Raw genomic sequence first — 20,617 nt, 5'->3', positions numbered from 1 at the left:
CGTCGACTTAAAGCCCCCCCGGTAATAAAACCCATAATTGTCTTTTTTAACGTAAAAAACCACCGATAACAGACAAAATCCGCCAAAAACATTAGCGACGACTTAAAACAGCCAAAAAATTCTTGAAAAAATGTATATTATTATCGACAGTTTTAATCTTGGCTAGTATTACATGCTATTTGTGGCGACTTACTGGTAGTTGATACTATCGTATTAGAAAGAAGAAAACAAATAAAGTTTTATGGCGGTCAAGTCATCGGTAATTGTGCGCCACTAATTTGCGGCAGCTTTTTTTTTCTCTAAAAAAACACTTAAAACGGTTTCAAACAAAAAAGTAAACAGTGACCAAGAATTTCATTGATGATCGTTGGAAAATGTTTTTTGTGGAGATTTTTTGATTGATTTCTGGGGCTTTTAACCGCTGGTAAAGACTAATTTTCTTATAGTGATAGTTAACTTGTTAGTTAAGAAAAGTCATACTAATTAATTATTTGATTATAGTAATGGTCGATTGTAGACCTAACCAAAGTTAACTTGATTAAAAGAGATGTTGAAATTTAGTTTTCACCAGAAGAAAAGTATAATCTTTATTACCCATTAAATTACTTAACTATAGTGTTATTATAAAAAGTCTTACTATAGTTTATTTTATTAGAGTGATAGTGAAACACGAAAGATTACAAACTTAATTAAAAGAAACGTCTAAATTTAGTTTTCATCCAAAAACAAAAACAATGTGCACTCCTATGCTGTATAACTTCTGTCTATGTGGTTGAAGTTTAGGCTTATGGAATAAAACAAATGAATTGCATGCCTATATACAACTTCTATCTATCTATCAAAGAATTATTTGAATGATTCACTCATTATTTTAAGGGACATAAAAATAAAAAACAATATTAACGAGTAATTACCACAAAACTTCACTCCTCATTGCTACCATGAGGGGGGGTACTGCTTGCTGCTATCAGGAAGAAGAAAAAAAAATATTACCATAAAATAAAACAAAATAAAACATACAACCATGAGGGAACTCCCGGAGGCATTCCTTTCACTTAGATATGTTAAATCAAAGGGAACAAAACATTTAAAAAAAATGAACAAAATAAAAAATAACCATCAAAAAGGATTATATTTAACGCAAAAATCATAACCACTCCAACCAACCTAGGGGAACAGATTCCCTCCGGCAAATTTCTCTCCGTTTTTTCATGTGAAACTCTACGGCCTTTAATGTTTTACCTCTCATATATATATATATATATATATATATTTTTTTTTTGAGGGAATTACCTCTCATATATTTATTAATCACCCCCAACCTAAACCCATTGAATCAAACCACCTTCTTCTTCTTGCTTTAATCAAAGCATAAACCTAAATGCGAGACAAATCACTACTACAAAAATATATTTTTTATTACACGTTCTTACATCGGTTGACTTGTCACCTAACTTAACAAAGAACACGACATTTTAATCTTAAAATTAGTTATATCGATTTCCATTTTACCCGACATAACATTGATAAGAAAAAAAAAATCAAATTAAATTTCTTAGTTGCTAGGTTGACTAAGAAATTAACTTCCTTCTCCTTCCTATAAGAACATAAAAAAGAAGAGCACTTGCATGCTACTAAGCTTACACTTACGAAAACAACGAAACATTGCCTCCGCCACCCTCGACCTTGCCTCCGCCGCCGTCACTGCCTTATTGACAACGCTCAGTTATCCAAAACTTCACTTCTCAGGTACTGCTTGCTATCATCAATCTTCATTCTTCTCTCAATTTTCAGGCAATTTCATTTCTTGATATCCATTACCATCAATTTGCGTTGTGATGTTGTTTAGGTTTTGGGTTTTAGTTAGTTCCTCTAAAATTGTTTTTTTTTTTTTTTTTTTACATTGATTGTTAGGTGAAATTGGAAATGCATTCGTATAATTTTTGTTTTTGTTATTTGGATTGTTTTCTCATTTCTTTTATGTTGTATTAGCCATATTGTTTATAGATTGAATTAGAATTTCTTTAGGAAGTAACATTTGGTTTTGTAAATATCACCAAATTTGTGGCAAGTTCATTAGCCAGCTTGGTTATTGAAGATTGTGTTGTGCCTATTTGGGAGTCCTTAGCCAAAACAGTACTTAATTATTTGAGTGAAGACCTATTTTGGTCCCTCACAATTTTCCGACAGTCCAGTTCAGTTCTCAGTCACTGACAAAAATAAAATCCAAATTAGTCTATGACATTTTCATAGCGGAGACAAATTAGTCTGTGATTCGTTGTAATAGAATTACTAATTTAACCCCAATATAAAAATGTCAGGGGCTAATTTGGGTTTTATTTTTGTCTCGGATTGAATTGGGCCGTCACATTAGAAAATTGTGAGGGACAAAATGGGTCTTCACTCTGATTATTATTAGTTGGTAACTTCGTATGAGGTTAATCCAAATGTATGACAAGTGGGGGGGGGGGGGGGGGGGACTAAAACACTAGTTTGTTTGATTAGTAGACTAAGGTATCATTTGGGCTGCAATTATGGTTTGTGTGAGTCATATTTGTGATGTTTTAATGTTTGAATATGTTTTTATTCTTCTTGCTAGTACCTGGTAGAAAAGAGTATATGGGGTGATTTTACTTCTTGTTGATGAGTGGTGTGCCTTTTATAATGATTTGTTTATGAAATTACGAGAGTTACCAATTCTTCCATAGTCAATATGGGATTTTTAGGATAACTTGGTCTTTGATAATCACTCTATATTATAGTCCTTCTTAATTACTCTAACAAAGTAGATAAAGCTCTTCCTTTTCCTTTTCCTTTTCCTTTTTCTTTTGGTAATAACAAATTGTGTCCCCCACAATTAAAACTCATTTATAGTATTTCACCTTAAGTACCCTAAAAAGATAGTATTGAGGAGTTTGTGCTGTTAACTCTTGCTTCTGATGAGTCCCTTGTTGTTGTTGCAATTTTCTGGTTTGTCTAATTTTTTTTCCTACTATTTTCTGTATGTCTTAATCTAGTCCAGGTGAGTTGAGTGATATTCCATGCCTGTGAATTTGTTTGACAGTAGCCGTACACCAGTTTGTGAGGTACTGCTATTGCAGTGGTGTATTTGGTAGTAGTATTAGTGGGTTTTTTAGGGGCTGTAGTGTTTGGGTTGGTTTCTTGCTCTGCCTGTGCAGAGTGGTTGTATATTTTTGTCTTTCCGGGCACATCTTGTTCTCGGATTGGACTATATTCAATAATCTTTGTTGCCTTTACATGAGATCAAAATGAAGAAATTTATTAGAATATCCAATATAATTCAGGCACATATATTATGTGTTATTTGATTCTTCTCTTGCTGTGTATTATTTGCAGGAATGGAAATCAATTTGGGGAAACTTGCATTTGACATTGATTTTCATCCGTCCGATAATCTCGTTGCTACAGGACTCATAGATGGCAACCTTCACTTGTAAGTTACTCTCCAGTTAGTCCTCCACAAAGCAACATTATTATTTTACTATTACTTGCATTTGTAGTAATGGTTATAGTGAATCATGTGTCCTGCAGGTACCGTTATAGCTCTGATAACACTAATAGCGACCCAGTGAGGTATAGATAAATTCTGAACTCATTTTATTTTGTATATTTTTTGGTACTAAAAACTCTAATGAAGATTGGCTTTACGTTGTTTCCAATTTGTTATCACTATATTAATACGTTAGCTAATGCATGTAATCCAAACATTGCAATTATTTTTTATTTTTCTATATTCCAGGGTGTTGGAAATTCATGCTCACACCGAGTCTTGTAGAGCTGCTCGATTCATCAATGGCGGACGTGGTAATGCACTCTGTAGCTTTTGGTCCTTATTTTCTTTTTATTTTATATTATTAATAGTATTATTGTCATGTTATTTATGTTTTCATTTGGATGATTTTGACTTTGAAATGCTTATTGCAATGCTTGTATTTTAGCGTTGTTGACGGGTTCTCCAGATTTCTCAATACTGGCTACAGATGTGGAAACTGGATCTACCATTGCCCGACTTGATAATGCCCATGAGTGAGTAGACTTTTATCAATGACTCATTTGTTATGATTTGCTGCTAGAATTTCATGTGTGCTGATAGCTTTGTAATTTCTGTGGTTTTTTGTTTTGATGCAGGGCTGCGGTCAATAGATTGGTAAACTTGACCGAGTCAACCGTTGCTTCTGGAGATGATGATGGTTGTATTAAGGTAACTTGTTATTTTCATTTCACATCTGTAGCATTTGCTCTGACTTCCAGATTATGTTGTGGAATGCATTGTGATAACTTTTGGCATAGATATTCATTCACGTTTAAACAATAAGTTACTCACTTTTTTTCAACCTCCACAACCTTTGCTCAATTATTTAATTAATTACGGAAACAATGAGACAATTGTTATTTCCTTAGTTTTTTCATTTGGTGTTTACGTCTGGTAGGTTTGGGATACAAGAGAACGTTCTTGCTGCAATTCATTTGAAGCCCATGAGGATTACATTTCAGATATAACTTTTGCATCTGATGCAATGAAACTGTTGGCCACAAGGTAGGCAATTCAGTAACTTCTTCACCTTACCTGAAAATATGAACGGATAGAAACAATTACCGTAGTTGGCACTAGGTAGTAGGTACTAATTGTAATTTGTAAAGATGTTTTTAAACTTTTTGGTCGGGGGGGGGGGGGGGGGGGGGGTGCTGTATTGATAATTTGATTCGTAATTGCAAAATCTTCTTGTTGGCGTAGCTACACAGTCAGAGTTGCATTTAAAAGAAACAATTCTAGCTAGATAGGATATCATGTTATTTCATAGTGATTTTGCGGAATAGAAATTAAAGAAAAACTTACTGCGATTGCGGCTGATAGTAACCTCTGTATTAAGATTATTTTTTTCTAGTTATAGTGGTTGGCTTCGACTAGCTGGCTGCTGGTCCAGTTAAAAAGTTAATAGCATTTGGTGGTGTAGTACTGCAAATAAATTTGCTGGTCCAGTTAAAAAGTTAATAGCATTTGCTGGTGCAGTACTGCAAATAAATTTGTTCATTGTATATTTGAACAATTCAGTAATTAGTATTATCATGTTCAAAGGTAGGCATCAAACTTTTTTATCTTAGTAATTACTCAAGTAAAGCATATCCTAGCCAGACATTATTCTTTAACAGTTTCATTTTTCCCCTTATAATGTGACCTTAGAACTGATAAATACTTCAGCTGTTTTCAAATGTTTAACAGTGACTTTTTCTTTGCAAAGTCAAATTACTAGAATGCAAAGAAGGACAATTCCTTCAAAAAAAATGTAAATAATAAAGTTGGTTTGCATTTTATATGTGATCTTGGGGATTGTAATTTGCAAAATTGATACTTATCCAATACCTTTATCCTTTTAGGTTTCAGTTTTAATCTTATTAAATAGTATGTATTACTTCCAACATTTCCTTGCAATATGCTTCATGAATAATAATGTGTTTCAAATTCTACTTTCTCTGACTTACCACTGCAGTCTAAATTATTTTTTTCTTTAATTTCCTTTTGTTATTAAGTGGAGACGGAACTCTTTCAGTTTGCAATCTTCGAAGAAATAAAGTAAGTTGCATATCGGTATTTTCTGGTTCCTTTTGAAATATAAACACTCTATCAGCATTTAATTTTACCCACCTTTTCCTGGTTTACTAACAGGTCCAAGTCCAATCTGAGTTCTCTGAAGATGAGCTATTGTCTGTTGTTTTAATGAAGGTATGATGCTCATTGTGTTGTGTGTGTGATTTTGCTGTGAATTTTTATTATTTTTTAGTAATGTTTTAAAAAACTGTTACTATGATAAAGAACTATTAAGAAACTCCATTCATAAAATGTTTTTTGTGCTTTGTTCTTGCTTCATGGTAGAAGTACAAAACGTCGTTTGGTTTGAGAATATCTTTTATACTCATTTTCTGTTTACATTTTTAATTACATTGCTAATGTTTGTATTTTTGGACCGGTATACCAGAATGGTAGGAAAGTTGTGTGTGGATCACAAACTGGAATCATGCTATTGTATTCATGGGGATGCTTCAAGGATTGCAGGTAATATATGGTATGGTTGTATGGATTAATAGGATTATGTCATCATTACATAATGGAAATGATTGACTTTATGAATGAAGTAAAGACATCAATTGGATGTCGTTTTTCTATTTTACATTACTTTGACCTCTTTGACTGATATATTCTTACCAATGGTTAAATTCCAGTGATCGATTCGTTGATCTCTCTTCAAACTCTATTGATACCATGTTAAAGGTGAGTGGGTAGCGTACCATTATAATTATTATTATTATTTCAGTATTAGTATTTTTTTTTTTTTTATCAACATAAGTATTTTAATAATTTTTTATGACCTTAGCTTGATGAAGATAGGATTATTACTGGATCAGAGAATGGGATGATCAAGTGAGTATTATTTTTAGAGCATTGTACCTCTTGTTTGAATCTTATTTCAAACTTTTATATAACTTATTCTTTGTCTCATTTATATACACTCTTTTTATGTTCAGCTTGGTTGGGATATTACCAAACAGAGTCATTCAGCCAATTGCCGAGCATTCTGAATATCCTGTTGAGCGTCTTGGTAACATACTCTCTTTTCTCATTATTTGATGTGGCTGTTTTGGCCCAAGGGTGGAACATATTGTTCAAAACTCCAATTTCTTAGTATATTTTTCAAGTTTTTTCTTGTTTGTAGCTTCCAGTAAGTTTGACTTGTGGTTTTTTGTGGTCTTGTAGCATTCTCTCATGATAGAAAGTTTCTTGGAAGTATTGCACACGATCAAATGTTAAAGGTATTTTTCTTAATTCAAAAAATTATAGCATTCAACTCTTGCTGCTTTCATTTTTGCAACATTTATACTAGGCACTGATTTTCATGATCGTTACTGTACTATCTGGTCATTTTAGTCTGTAAGAGAAGTGCTGGGGAAGAAAATGATAGAAGCTAGATATTGAAGGAGAAGAGAGAATTCAGGGAGTGATCTGAAAATGTAATCTGATATTCCGAGTTTCAGTACACAAATTGGCTTTACTATAGAGCACAGTGTTATGTGTAAGTCACTGAATAACAGGCACTGAGTTTCTGTTTTAACTTATACTGAACAGTACAACAGAAACTGCTGGTAACAAGTCCTAAGTGACAATTATTTTGATATGCCCCGACATTAGTTCCGCACCAATGTTTACAGACTAATTGACTGACTACACGAATGTAATTGGCCCCGACATTAGTTCCGCACCAATGTTTACAGACTAATTGACTAACTACACGAATGTAATTGGAAAAATGTCAGTGCCGCTCCCAATCTTAGAGTCTGTCTGACTTGGATTGTTGGAAGTGATCAAGAACCCTTAGTTTCTCTCCATAATGTAGAAACGAAGTTGGATAGAGGCTTTGCAAGAGCATTACAGTGTCCACAAGTACACGAGCCACAACGAGACTCTTGCTAAGAACCTATTCACGCACAAACGTTCCATGTGTTTGTTATGGGAGTGCAAGACTGGATTGTGGCTTAGGGGGACTGTACCGAGGTTATCACAATAAATCAAGAGTGCTGAAAGCAAGCTTCTATATTTGAATCTAGAGGTTTTCAACAACAGCGGAGACCCCAATCTTCTATATTCTGCACTGGTGCTTGAACAAGCAACATTTGGCTACTTTTTAGACCAGTTAGAGATTAAATTCGAGCTAGTTAAGCACAAGATCCTGAGGTTGATTGACCTGTGGTCATCTGGGGTGTGATGTCTAATATGCATCACAAGAGGTCTTGAGAGATCAAGGTTGATGAGGATCAGCTGGATGAAACACTAGAGGTTAAGACGTGAATCAGCAGACCTTATTGACACAATAAGCGACTGCTGGTGGGTGATGTCAGCAGCCAGCATGTTGTGCTGGGAACCAGCTGAGGATCTTGGAAGTATTCACAAGTCGAAACATATATATTCTTCTGTTTAGTGACCATAAGTTGGTTATGTTAGCGTATTTGTTCATCAGATGGTCTATATGGGGTCATATGGACCTTCAAAGAAAAATAAAGAAAATACATTGTTACATTCTGGTTGGCTCAAAATATTGTTGCCAAACCGTTGAGGTGCCCTTCATGATTACGGAGGGTGGATCACTGTTAAAAAAGTAAAAAACATACTTTGGTTGTTTGTGTCCAACATTGGCAAACTCTTGAGTTATATCTTTAACTCTTGCGAGTTTACGATTCTATTTGTAGGTCACAAACATGTTAACTCACCCGTAATCTCTCTTTTCAGTAAACTTTAATAAAATCGGTAACTCGGTTTTACTAGTAGTTTACGAGTTTACAGTTCTACATTTTGGTTTGGCCTTAAAATATTAAATTTTGGTCAATATTATTCAATACTTGGTTTAGTTTTTTGTGTTATTATATATTGATTTTTTTTTTTAAATGTAAACTTGCACTTTTGTTGTTACAAGTTCGTTTATTTATTTCACCATTTCTTATTGGTCGAATAAAGTAAACCTATTTAAAAGGCACTTATCAAAGTATAATGTTGAATAATTGTTGTCACACATAGATTATTTTAATATTAAGTATGATGTATTCTGATACTTGCATATCCTGTATACATTTGGGAGTCAAGTTTATATAGGTTGAACGAATTTATCTAGATTCTCGAGAACCTTATTTACGTTCTTATATGTATTACTCTACTTTATTATTTTGTACGCTTAATTGTTTGGTTGTCTAAATATCCAACAAAAAAATTTCAATTTTGTGCAGCTATGGGACTTGGATAATATACTGCAAGGTTCACGAAATACTCAAAGAAGTGAAAATGGAGTGGTTGACAATGATGTCGACAGTGACGATGAAGATGAGATGGATGTAGATAACAACACTTCTAAGTTTACTAAAGGTAGGATATGATTGGCATAGATACTACCTCTCTTTCTTGTTACAAGTTCAAAGCTCATTTTACAATTTCCACATATTTTAAGAGAAATGTATTTGTGTGTTTATGTCTATTTTGTAGAGTCGACCCAATAATTTTCAATAGTGAGGCCTAAAACAAGTTTTAATATATGGAGCATTTTTTACCTGCATAGGTGACTTTTTTGTTTATAAAATCTATTGAAGAATAATTTTTTGGTGGGACTAAAGTTAGGTTTTAGTAGCCTTACTTTTGGACCGACCCTGCTATTTTGTGTATATATATTCTTAAAATACTCTTTAGTATATGGATATGTTCAACTTTTTTCATCTCCCAAGATACTCAATAGCATTAAATAGGGTATGTTTGAAAAAATAAATAATACATGTATCTAGTACCAGTAATTTGAAATAGTTATAGTTAGATAATGAGATAGCAATATAAACGTTACAGCTTGCTTGTTGCCAAACACATAGTATGGTTATTGGAAGGCTATGTGTATTCTGTAATTCACTTTTTATTGATACCTTTGTAGGGAAGAAGAGAAAGAATGCAAGTAACAGGCATGCTGCTGGTGATTCAAACAACTTCTTTGCAGATTTATAGGAGATTATGGCTGCAACTTTTTCCACAACCTACTAATAACACTTGCAAGTGTGATTTTCCTATCAGCAAACATCCTCAAGTGTAACGTGCCCATTCACAAAATCATCACAGCCACATTTGCTATAAACATAAACTTCTCCAACAGTTTTGATAACCAAGCTTAGTTTCTCATTTACTCGTTTATATTTTGATTTCCAAAAGTAATGATAATATGTTTTTTTGTTTTTAGAGATTTTGAAAGATACTAGTCAATATTTGCTGTTTATCTTGATTTTGTCATTACAAAAAAAATATCAAAATTGCAACATTAAAGTAGTAGTGGAGTGAAAAGAATCAAAGACTATCATTTCATGATTGTTCTATATTCATTTTCACTATTCGAATACACTTTTATTAGTGAATCCGAGATGAAAAGAGTTACAGCATTTTAGAAATAAGATGTAATTGGACATGTTAAACCACAATATATATTGATTAAACTCTTTGAACTACATGATTTCAAAGTCAGTCCGATAAATTAGAAGTTATGTTATCGTTTCCACGGAGAATGCGAGTAAAAGGATATGAACACATTTTTTTCTTTTTTTCGGTTATGATAGGAACACATTTCTGACCCAAAAGAAAGGAAAACAATGTTATGAAAACCAAAAGGAAAAGAAGAAATACCAAATTGTATATTATTATTTTTTGTAAAATTACATATGATCAATAAAAAAAATTTTTAAAAAAAAAACTAATGGGTTTGTCTTTTTTTTTTTTTTTTGTGGTGGCTGGGGTTTGAATCTTTGACCTTGCATATATTATGCATTATCCTATGTGAGTTAAGCTCACGAGGACACAAATTTGTCTTTTGACATACAAAGAAAGAACCGACTTTTTGCCCTCTTACTCTTTACGTAGCAACCTTATTTGATTGTCAATCTTGTAAAGAGTCTTTCTAATTTAAAGATGTATTTAGTAAGATTGGGATCAAGACTGAAGTAATTCAATGGTTAATTTTATGATAAGTCTTGATCATTGACTAAAATTGCTTCACTTACTCCCGTAGAAAATGCACTCTCACTTTCAATGTTATAATAATCTTTACCGTACATCGTTTCTAAAATATTCACCACACGAATTTAATTATTATTATTTTAAATGAAAAATGTTAGTAATTACACCACATGAAAAATGGTAGAAAAAAAGTACTCCTTCCGGTCCTATTTATAAGAAAAAGTTGACTTTTTAGATTCAGAGTAATTAATGTACTTGGTATAGAATATAGACCAAATACATTATTTATGCAATGAATTAAAAAAATCAAATGTTTCTTATAAATAGGACCGGGGGAGTATTTATTACAAATATTAGTGGTGAGGGTTGAGCCTATAATCCTTTATCTATAAAGCACTTGAATTTCTCTCTTCAAACTATCAAACCACCGTATGAAGCAGCAAATGTTCTTAAAGTTGAGATGACATAGTATGTCCCACAAAAATTTGTTTAAGAATAAGATTTGAGTGATAGTATTGGATATGTGTGCATGAGTCTAACTTAAAATACAAAAATGGTTTGTGTGTAGGAGAAGCAGTTTCCGATTAAATAAAATAACCTCCTAATGGTTATGGCTTTGTCTTTATCGTACTTTACTAGATGAGGCCCTGAGGGAGAAGTTATCTCTGGTATTTGACTCCTTCTATGCTCAAACTCGAAGTAGCTAGGCTAGAGTTTGACAAAACAACTAAATCTAGAGAAACCTTGATGTTAAGGATAATTTGTACATTTATTCAACAAAAAAAAAAGGATAGTATACATGTTGAATGGGTCAGACACACATATTATTCTTTGCTGTTTGATTTGAGACCAGTGTCAACTGCACGGGATAAGTTGAAGTCAACCACCAACTTAAATTTGACCTGAATCATTGACACAATAATACTCCTCCATTGGTAGTTTTCTTCTAATATTTTATTTATGGTTTTGATATTAATTAAGGAATGACATCTCCTAATAGATTTTCTACGATGAGTTAAAATCTACAACGTGATGAATTAAAATTCTACGATGAAATTGATTATGAACTTTTAATGAATAAATTAGACGTAATGGAAGAGGTTAAACTCTACAACGTGATAAATTAAAATTTCAATGTAACCAAAAGATGTATTTATATTTAGTTTTTTTTTTTGAGCAAACTAAATATATTTATATTTAGTTTCTGACACACTTCAAATAAAGAAAGTTACAGAGGAAAAAATATGAATTGTTAAGTTAGGATTTTTTTTTCGTCAAAATAGAACCTACTTTTGTCAAAAAATAAAGTTAGAAGTTACTTAAACATGGTTACATCGTCAAAATTTAACCTCAAATGCATAGCTGAGAAAAATGGCAAACACTTGAATCCTTGATTTAAAAATAGAGGATAAAAATCGTGAATAAAACAAAAATAGTGATATAGTAATGTATTTATGATTATAGTGTTACTTATGTTTATTAAAAGCTTTATGTAAAAAAAGTTTTTTCTCTAGGTCTCCTGATAATTGAACAAATAGATCAAGATTATTTTTTGCACAAGTGACAAAATTGCATATTAGCATATGTACTTGACTAAAGAGCAGTTTTGATAACTTTGGAAATTTCCGTTTGCAACTTGTTCCGATTTTTTAAAAGTAATGGACTGGATGCCACTTAAAGAGAATAAAATTTCGTTTGGACTCTCTCCTGATAAAACAAATACATGATAGATGATCATAAACCGTTTCCATCACACACTCTTTTTTCATTTTTATAGTTTTCTTAATTTATAAAAGAAAGAAAAAAAGGCATTGTTGGAACATGTGTGGAAATTGAGTAAAAAGACTAAACACAAATTCCCATGTTGGGTAGAACTAGTGTTGTGTGAATTAAAAAAAGTGGAAGTCCCACATCGGATGGAACACACACATTAATAGTGTTTATATAGTGGGGGTGTACCTCTAATTAATGGGGGTACATAAGCACTAGAGAAAAATATATAATATATATTGATATATATTTTATGGGATAGGATCAAATGACATCAAGGTGTCAAATTAAATTTGACACCAAATATTTTATGGGATAGGATCAAATGACATCAAGGTGTCAAATTAAATTTGACACCAAATCCTAGCCATTAATACAGTTTTAAATACAGTTTTAATCTAATGGCTCCCATCCTTTCATTAAGTGCTCACATGCTTGATCAAGTGACCCACATTTTAATTTTAGAAATTTTCATTAAGTGCTAGTGCTCACATGCTTGATCAAGTGACCCACATTTTAATTTTAAAAATAATTTATTCTTTCTTCTTTTGGTTAATTACTTTCCAAAAATTCTAATATTCTATATTTTTTTTGAAGGATTCTATATCATTTATTCTTAGGGCTCTCTTGCACATGATTTACCCCTATTTCATTACTTTGAAACCTAATTGCCTTTTTTTTTTTTTTGCTATACTGGTATTTTATGCTTCACTTACGAATTGAGGTCGTCACGCTATGAATTACTCACAACCTTGCATAAAAAACTTAAATTAGAGAATTAGTCACTATTCACTTTGTTCATGTTTTTTGCCTCCCCGGCCCTTCTTTAAAACAATTTTTTAAGGCTCTTCTAAAAAATAGTTAATAGCAATAAACTCAATAAAGAAATAAGGCTGTTATAGGATGAGCAAAACAACAATTAAGTTTTGGACAGCAGCCACAAAATTTACGTTTTCGACTAGTATAGGAAAAGAGAAGATGGAAGTTGTGATGGTGAATAGCTTGGGAAGTGAAGCATAAAATAGTGGTATAGCAAAAAGGGCAATTAGGTTTTGGAGTAATGAAATAGGGGTAAGTCATGTGCAAGAGAGCCCTAAGAATAAACGATGTAGAATCCTTAAAAAAAATATAAGATTATAATTTTTGGAAAGGAATTAACCAAAAGAAGAAAAAATAAATTATTTCTAAAAATAAAAGGTGGGTCACTTGATCAAGCATGTGAGCACTTAATGAAATAATGGGAGCCATTAGATTAAAACTGTATTAATGGCTAGGATTTGGTGTAAAATTTAATTTGACACCTTGGTGTCATTTGATCCTATCCCATATTTTATTATTTGGACAAGATAAATTAAATAATTAATTTAATCGTTATTAGAAAGTGTTTTCTTAGTCCCCAAGTTTTGCTAAAATATTTTTGAAACGCAATCTAGAATATTTTGGAACACAATCTGAAATATTTGGGTAGGCAACCTAATATATTTTAGTGCTTGATCTGAAATATATTTTGGTACATAATATAATATATTTTTGTACTAAATATAATATATTTTGGTACTCAATTGAGATATTTTTGTACTAGATCTAATATGTGAATTACTTAATGACAAAGTAATGTATTACTTGTTCCCAAAGTTTCCCACTTATTAGTTGTGAATTTTTTCTATAAATAGAGAGCTCACACAATACATTCCACACACCAAAGAGTTTCATTGAGTTGTCGGGAACTCTTTCTCTCTTCTCCCTTTCTTGACTTGTGTTGACGAGTCTTTCCTCTCTTCTCCCTCCTTCGACTTGTTTAACAAGTCATTCTCCTTTTTCTACTCCTTTCTGTCCCTTCGGAATTAAGAGTGTTATTAAGACCATAGTCCCTTTTTCGGTTTAATGTCCCTTCGGAATTAAGAATAGTCTTAAAAACAACATAGTCCCTTCGGTAATATATGTCCCTTCGGAATAAAGAGTACTTTTAAGATCATAGTCCCTAATCAAGAATGATCTTAACGGTATATAATAACAATATTTTTCTATTTGAGGAGAAATGGTGGTAACACCATATTTGAGTGGTCATAGTACCATATTGATAGTTTGAAGAACTTGAAGGTTAGAATGGTGGAAACACCATATTTGAGTGGTCTTAGCACCATAATAGAATGGTAATAATACTATATTAAAGTGGTTTCAGTATTAAAGAGTGGTCTTAGTACCATATTTGAAGGTGTAATTCTCGAACGATTAACTACAGTGCAGTAGTTAATCGAACAGTTGTAGCTGGACTTGTTTTATCCTGGAGGCGGCGTGGTTGATAGTCTACCTTGCACAATTTTTGGTAGTGCCACGAAACGTCTTAAAGAGAGCGACCTGGTCGTGACTCAACCTAATAACAACTTTGGTAGATAATAAACCCTAAGTGTATCTACCATAATAGAGGAGTTTTGTAAAGCATCCCCAAGAAATCCTTATCCGAGTAGTAGTAACCCCCAAATTGAGAATATGGTAGAGTTGAAGGATTTCGATTGGCACGGATGGTTAAACAACATTCTGCCAACTGTGACTTGATCGAGTACTAGTTTGAAATATCACATTTCATTATATATGGATCGGTATTTGAGATGTTACATATTAGTTACATTATTTATGAATTAGTTGTTGTAATTGGCTATATAAGCCTCATCGTACTCGTTGATGTAATCATAATCTCTCATTAATCAATATGGTTCTAGCAATGAGAGTAAGAGCTATCAACTGTAACCAAATTCTTATTGAGACTGGATTGATTCGAGAGACTTGTACTCTCCACAAATTGATCTTACAAATTGATTCCTATTACATTTGCTAATCTGTAACTAACTTTTAGTTAGTGAGAGGTTCCAATAGTTACAACATCTGGACAGGTTATTATCCCATTGTCTCTAGTAGTTCCTACTTACACCTATTTAGAATACTTACTTGGTTTCGTTTCTAAATCAAAAAGGGTAAAAACTAGAAAAAGTTGTTGTTCAGTCCCCTTTTTTAGCAAATTAAAGGCAGATGATATCTTATTCAAAAACAAAAACATGTACATGAACTACAGGCACGTTTAATTAGTGGACTTTAGGTAGCCAATATGACTGTACCAAATTGGATGTGAAAGCAAGTATATATCAAGCAGCTTTTAAACGTATAAAGCAAGTAAATGACACACTCAAACTTCCTAATTAGAAAAATTCAAAGATCTGTCAACTCAAAAACACAAACGCGTATTATTTTTCACACAATCAATAGAGCACAAACTCTATACAAAATGTTTAGTTATCATTAACCAATAAACACGCTATTAAAATTCTAAATTTTCAATTCTAATAATTATATGACAAATTATTTTTTAAAATAATTTTGTAGTGCATGTGAAACATTGAATTCAACTACCTTGATGAGATGGCAACTTAACCTAATATCCCGAGTTTTGAATTCAGCATTGAAAATACAACAGTTGCGTGCAGAGGATAATCCTTCAAACCAAATACAGTTGCGTGCAGAGGATAACCGTTCAAACCAAATACATTGAATTCAATAACGAGAGAAAGGAATAGCGCGTGGAGACCTGAGAGGAATTTCACCGGTTTGTCTCCCGTTAATATCATAATGAATAACGCCGGAGAAATCCAACGGCTCACACTTTCCTCCCATCAATATCTCCTTCTGCCAAACACCGCCGCTTAATTCATTATCTCTATGTTTCTTCGTCTTCTTCATCTTCCCGAATTGGGACAAAGCTTTGTTGCTCATGTTACTTAGCAATTTCTTCGTTTTTGCCTTTCCTTTCAAACGGCTGGCTTGCCTTGAGAGCATAGCCAGAATAGCTGATATTGTTATGAAGAAGCTACTGTTGGATTGACGCTTCGGCGACTCCGGCGAAGAAGTAAGATTCACCATTTCTGATCTCTTCCTTCCTGTTTGTGCTATGAGTTATAGTTTTCTTGATTGGTGGCTGAGTCTTCTCTTTGTGAAATTTTGAAAGTGTTTATAAGGTTGGAAGAGTATAAGTCAACGGTTGTTTTGGTTGACTTGACTCAATCCTTTTCTTTTTTTTATTATTACGATTAGTTATGGAAGTTTGTTATTGCACGTCATTATTATTAATTATTTTTTCTAAAATATTAAATTTATTAATTGAATGAAAAAATATTTAATCAATTCTTCAAAAATGAAACAGTTATGTATATTATATACTTTATTCAAAAAAATGTATATTATATACTATTTAAACAAAATCATCCTTACCAACGCGATTCTTTTTTAAAATTAAATTTCAACCTAAGTCAAAATTATAAAAAAAAAAAATGAATTGGCCAAAATGAATTATATACGGACATCCTCTAGCACAAGGCGTATCAGAAGAGAATAACAAAACGATAATTACAACACAGTAAGGGTGAGAATAAGATAGGTCGAGTTAAGCTTTGCAAAGCCTAAGTCTGACCTGCCAAACTTTTCAAGCTCTAAGTTTAATCTGTGGCCTATCATATGCTTATTTTTTAGACATGAGTTTGACCTTCTGAAAGTCTGATACGGTCTGCTAGCCTGTTTAAAAGTCAATATCATATGAACATCTTTAAATAAGTAATTGTATATAAATTTAAATAGACTAACAAACTAATAGATCAATTAGATTAAATTCTCTTTTGATAATCAACATGAGTTTTTAGGGAATTTGACTATATATTGTATTATATTTCAATTCTAGTTTATAATAATACATTTATATATGCGAAAAATTAATGTATACTAATAAGCTTAAATTACTGAATAAGTTAACAAATTTATATTTTAATTCAAAGTACAAAATATAATATAATAATAAATAATTTTATTCATTCTTTCAACAAAAAAAACATTTTTACTTAAATAAGCTGGTCTAATAGGCTTAAGAGGTTTATTGAATGGTATGTAGCTTGCCCTTTTAAGCTAAATAGACTTCTAAAAAAGCCTAGGTCTTCTCTATTTAAGAAGAAAAAAAACATGGTTTGTTGTAGGCAAGACCGTAGGCCCCTATAGGTTGGTCTGGCCTATTCTCATCCCTACAATACAACACAGTCACAAAAAAAAAAAACATATGAAACTAATAAGATTAGCCGATGCTCAAATACAACAAGGGACTTAGCCACCAACTATAGTTTGACAAAGCAAAATTAGCCTTAGACAACGAAAAGAGAGCAACTTAACATTCTCTGGAAGTTGTAGAATCAAGCTTTCTTTTTTCATAAAGATCATGGTGTTTTATTCCATCCAAATAACCTAAGTGCTAGCAAACCAAAACAAAAGCATAATGGAACACCTAGCATTAGAGAAACCTATTAAATTACAAAACTATATAAATTGATCATAATAACATAAGGATCAACAGAAGAAAAACCAACCCACTTTCAAACAAGATGACATGACGAACCAAAGAAGCAACACTCCAAGAATAAGTGATTCGCGGTTTCTAAATCACTACAACCACCAATAGAAGACTGAGAACTTGGAGGAGTAATGCCTCTACGAAATAAGTTGTCTTTTGTGGGCAATCTATTTCGAAAAAGCAGCCATGCAAACACAGTCACCTCAAAGGAACATATTTATGTCAAATAAGAGCTGAGACTGCTGAATATTGATTAGAGACCCTACTAGTAAGTGAACGGTAAGCACCACAAATAATATACCCATCGCCTGGCTTAGGAGACCACACTCAGCTATCCTCTAAATTATCTTGCAAAGACACAGTGAGAAGTGAAGTCCTACACTCCCCTAGCAGCTCCTCCTCTCACGCTAACAACCTTCGTCTCCATTTCCAAGCCTCACTTTTCCTCACCCAACCTAAAGCAAACATCTCGACTATCGTTACCTGCTGATTATCAACTAAATCAAACAGGCGACAAAACCTATTTGGCAACGGCACCTCTCCTAACCACCTGTCCGTCCAAAAAAAAAAAAATTAACACCATTACCTATCCGACACCGTAAACTATCCTCAAACCAATTCATTGCCTCAAAACCTGCCCTACCGCGAATACGAACCAACTCCCTCCACCAAAACGACCCATCCCGACCACCCTCCTTCAACCGACCTCCCTCAACACCATATATCTTGCCGACAAGACTCTAAATCAAAGACTTTCTTTATCAACCACCATCATCCAACACTATTTTCCCAACAAGAGATATATACTGCATGCAATGCATCTAAAGCATTGTCTCCAGAATAGTTAAAATCCCCAAGTATTATGAATCTTAAATACATCGATACAAATAAAATACCCGACAAAATATGATACATATAATATTTTGAATAAATAGTTAAAAGTTTAATTTCTCACTCTTACATATGCAGAAATTTTGGTTGGGAAGAAATAATTTATCTTTTGTGTTGGTGAAGAAAATTTGGTTGGGAGAAAAGAACTCTTATCCAACCGTTCTTCAATGAAGAATAGTCACCACTAAACAATGATGCTTATAACATGGTAAAAAAAAAAAAAACTAATTTACAAGCACCGGTAAAAAAAAATATTAAACTATAAGATATGCTTTTTTTCTCCCAACCAAATTTCCATTGACACACAATATAAGGGGCTCAAATCCCCACCTTTTGTTGTAATATAGTCTCGGCTACTAACTTACCATATGATGGCCATAATAAAGACACATCTACTAACATAAGTGGAGTTGGTAGCCAAATAACTACTCGGAGTATTGTTTTTGTTAACCTCCGATTTCTAAACGAAGGGGCTCTAATAATTTAGAGTTCAGCTGAGAGGTAAGTAAAGTAAGAGGATCTGATATATATGCAACGAGTGTAAAAAAATATTTATGCCGTCAATTAGACATATCATTAAAAATAATTAACTCCATATCTTCTTTTAAATTTACATATACGATTGATTGACAATGATTTCCTGGTGTAAATCCTGGTGTAAAATTAGTAAATCTAGGCTTACCAATATTGCCATGATGGAGCCTTCTGCTTGTACCAATCAGTGAATGGTGGTAGGGAAATATTGGTTATTTTCAACTTCATATGTGTGGACAAAACCAAGTCGAAATTATATATGCAAATAATAGCAAAACTGTCACATTAGGATTAGACACAAATATGAAAGGAAAAAAGAAATATATGCATTCACAATGTGTCTTATACGGCCATATGTTGCATTTTGTTTGTATTCCAAAGCCTTTGAGAATGAGAGAATCGGTCAAGAGCTAAAGTCTAGTTGTCAATTCCTTTACCACATCCATAATTTTCTTTCACTAATGGGTCATTTTCTTGTTACCATCCGAAAAAGAAGAAGGGAACAGTTTTATTTTTAGCGAAGGTTAAGGAACTGTGATTTTTAAATAATCAAAGAAAGTAAGGCTGTGTTTGGATCGAGAGAAAGATAAAGGAAAGAGAGGTGAATGGAAAGAAAGTTTGTGGAAAGATTGTCTTTCCACAGTTTGACAGCACTTAAAAAAGAAGAGGAAAGAAAGTTTGAGGTGGGACCCACTCTCAAAAACTTTCCTCCTTTCTTTGGATGGAAAACACAAAGAAGCACCAACTTTTTGTAAAAAGTCAAAAATACCCTCTATAATTTATTAATATTAATGTGTTCAACTTCAACAAGTGGGTAAGCAAGCAAGTTATGATTTTGAAACATGCTCTTTTTTCTCTTGGCGTGATGTTTTGAAAAAAAAAAGATTGATAAAAAATTAACAAATATTATATGTAAATTAATATTTATTAGTAAAATATGTTTAAATGTGTAGATAGTATAATTAATTTAAAACAAACACATACCTAAAACATTTTAAGGTTATGATTGTCATTTTGCAAATATACATATCTTTCTTTCCTCTAACAATCTATTCACTTTCTTTTATACCAAACAACCAAAACAATCATCTCACTTTCTTCTACCTTTCTTTCCTTATACCATCTATCCTTTCACTTTCTTTCCTTTAACTTTCTTCTCCAAACCAAACATACCCTAATGGTATGTTTATTTCCACTGATTGTCTAAGGAAGGATACTCCTTAGGAAAGAAAGGTTTTTGAAAACCGTGCTTCTAATAAGAAGGGGGAAGGAAAGATTGCTTTTTTATGGGCCCCACATCAAAATACCTTCCGCCCAAAATTGCAAAGAAAATGGAAAAAAGCTTTTCATCATAGCAAAAGACCTTTACGTCTTTGCTTTGGATTGTGCACATTATTGTTTACATCATAATTTAATTTAATTTTTTCAACATAATGTTTTTTACTTCTAAAAAAAAAACATAATGTTTTTATTGGGTCTGTTGCGTATTGCGTACATAA

The 20,617-nt window shown here is 32.5% G+C and overlaps 2 protein-coding genes across 7 annotated transcripts; one reads left to right on the top strand and one right to left on the bottom strand.

Annotated features, from left to right (window-relative positions):
• The first annotated feature begins 1,628 nt into the window (after positions 1-1,628).
• Positions 1,629-9,909, top strand: LOC146931557 (WD repeat-containing protein 55-like). 6 transcript variants are annotated; one of them, XM_085703044.1, is made up of 16 exons: positions 1,629-1,749; positions 3,358-3,454; positions 3,553-3,594; positions 3,761-3,825; positions 3,960-4,047; positions 4,150-4,222; positions 4,452-4,558; positions 5,551-5,593; positions 5,687-5,743; positions 5,997-6,073; positions 6,241-6,289; positions 6,393-6,439; positions 6,544-6,617; positions 6,773-6,828; positions 8,791-8,926; positions 9,477-9,909. In XM_085703044.1, the coding sequence occupies exons 1-16, from the start codon at positions 1,629-1,631 to the stop codon at positions 9,545-9,547; spliced, it is 1,203 nt and encodes a 400-aa protein (XP_085559170.1). In that variant the 3' UTR covers positions 9,548-9,909. The 6 variants fall into 6 exon arrangements, with proteins under 6 accessions (XP_085559170.1, XP_085559172.1, XP_085559175.1 ...); XM_085703046.1 differs by lacking the exon at positions 1,629-1,749 and adding an exon at positions 2,422-2,514; XM_085703049.1 differs by lacking the exon at positions 1,629-1,749 and adding an exon at positions 2,522-2,543.
• A 5,622-nt stretch (positions 9,910-15,531) lies between these two features.
• LOC146931556 (uncharacterized) lies at positions 15,532-16,296 on the bottom strand. Its single transcript, XM_085703056.1, has one exon. It carries the CDS (start codon positions 16,223-16,225, stop codon positions 15,860-15,862), a length of 366 nt encoding a protein of 121 aa, XP_085559182.1. The 5' UTR covers positions 16,226-16,296; the 3' UTR covers positions 15,532-15,859.
• Between the last annotated feature and the right edge of the window lie 4,321 nt (positions 16,297-20,617).

This window comes from Medicago sativa, chromosome 4 (assembly GCF_051527215.1).
Source record: "Medicago sativa cultivar Bolivia chromosome 4, Bolivia_mono, whole genome shotgun sequence".
Lineage (NCBI taxonomy): Eukaryota > Viridiplantae > Streptophyta > Magnoliopsida > Fabales > Fabaceae > Medicago > Medicago sativa.
Note: the sequence above shows the minus strand (reverse complement) of the source record. Positions and strands in the feature narration are given on the sequence as shown.

Coding starts and splice junctions, on each gene's coding strand:
- LOC146931557 (XM_085703044.1), top strand. CDS start 1,629: ATGCTACTAAGCTTACACTTACGAAAACAACGAAACATTGCCTCCGCC. Junction 1,750..3,357: donor TCCAAAACTTCACTTCTCAG/GTACTGCTTGCT, acceptor TATTATTTGCAG/GAATGGAAATCAATTTGGGG. Junction 6,829..8,790: donor CACACGATCAAATGTTAAAG/GTATTTTTCTTA, acceptor AATTTTGTGCAG/CTATGGGACTTGGATAATAT.
- LOC146931556 (XM_085703056.1), bottom strand. CDS start 16,225: ATGGTGAATCTTACTTCTTCGCCGGAGTCGCCGAAGCGTCAATCCAAC.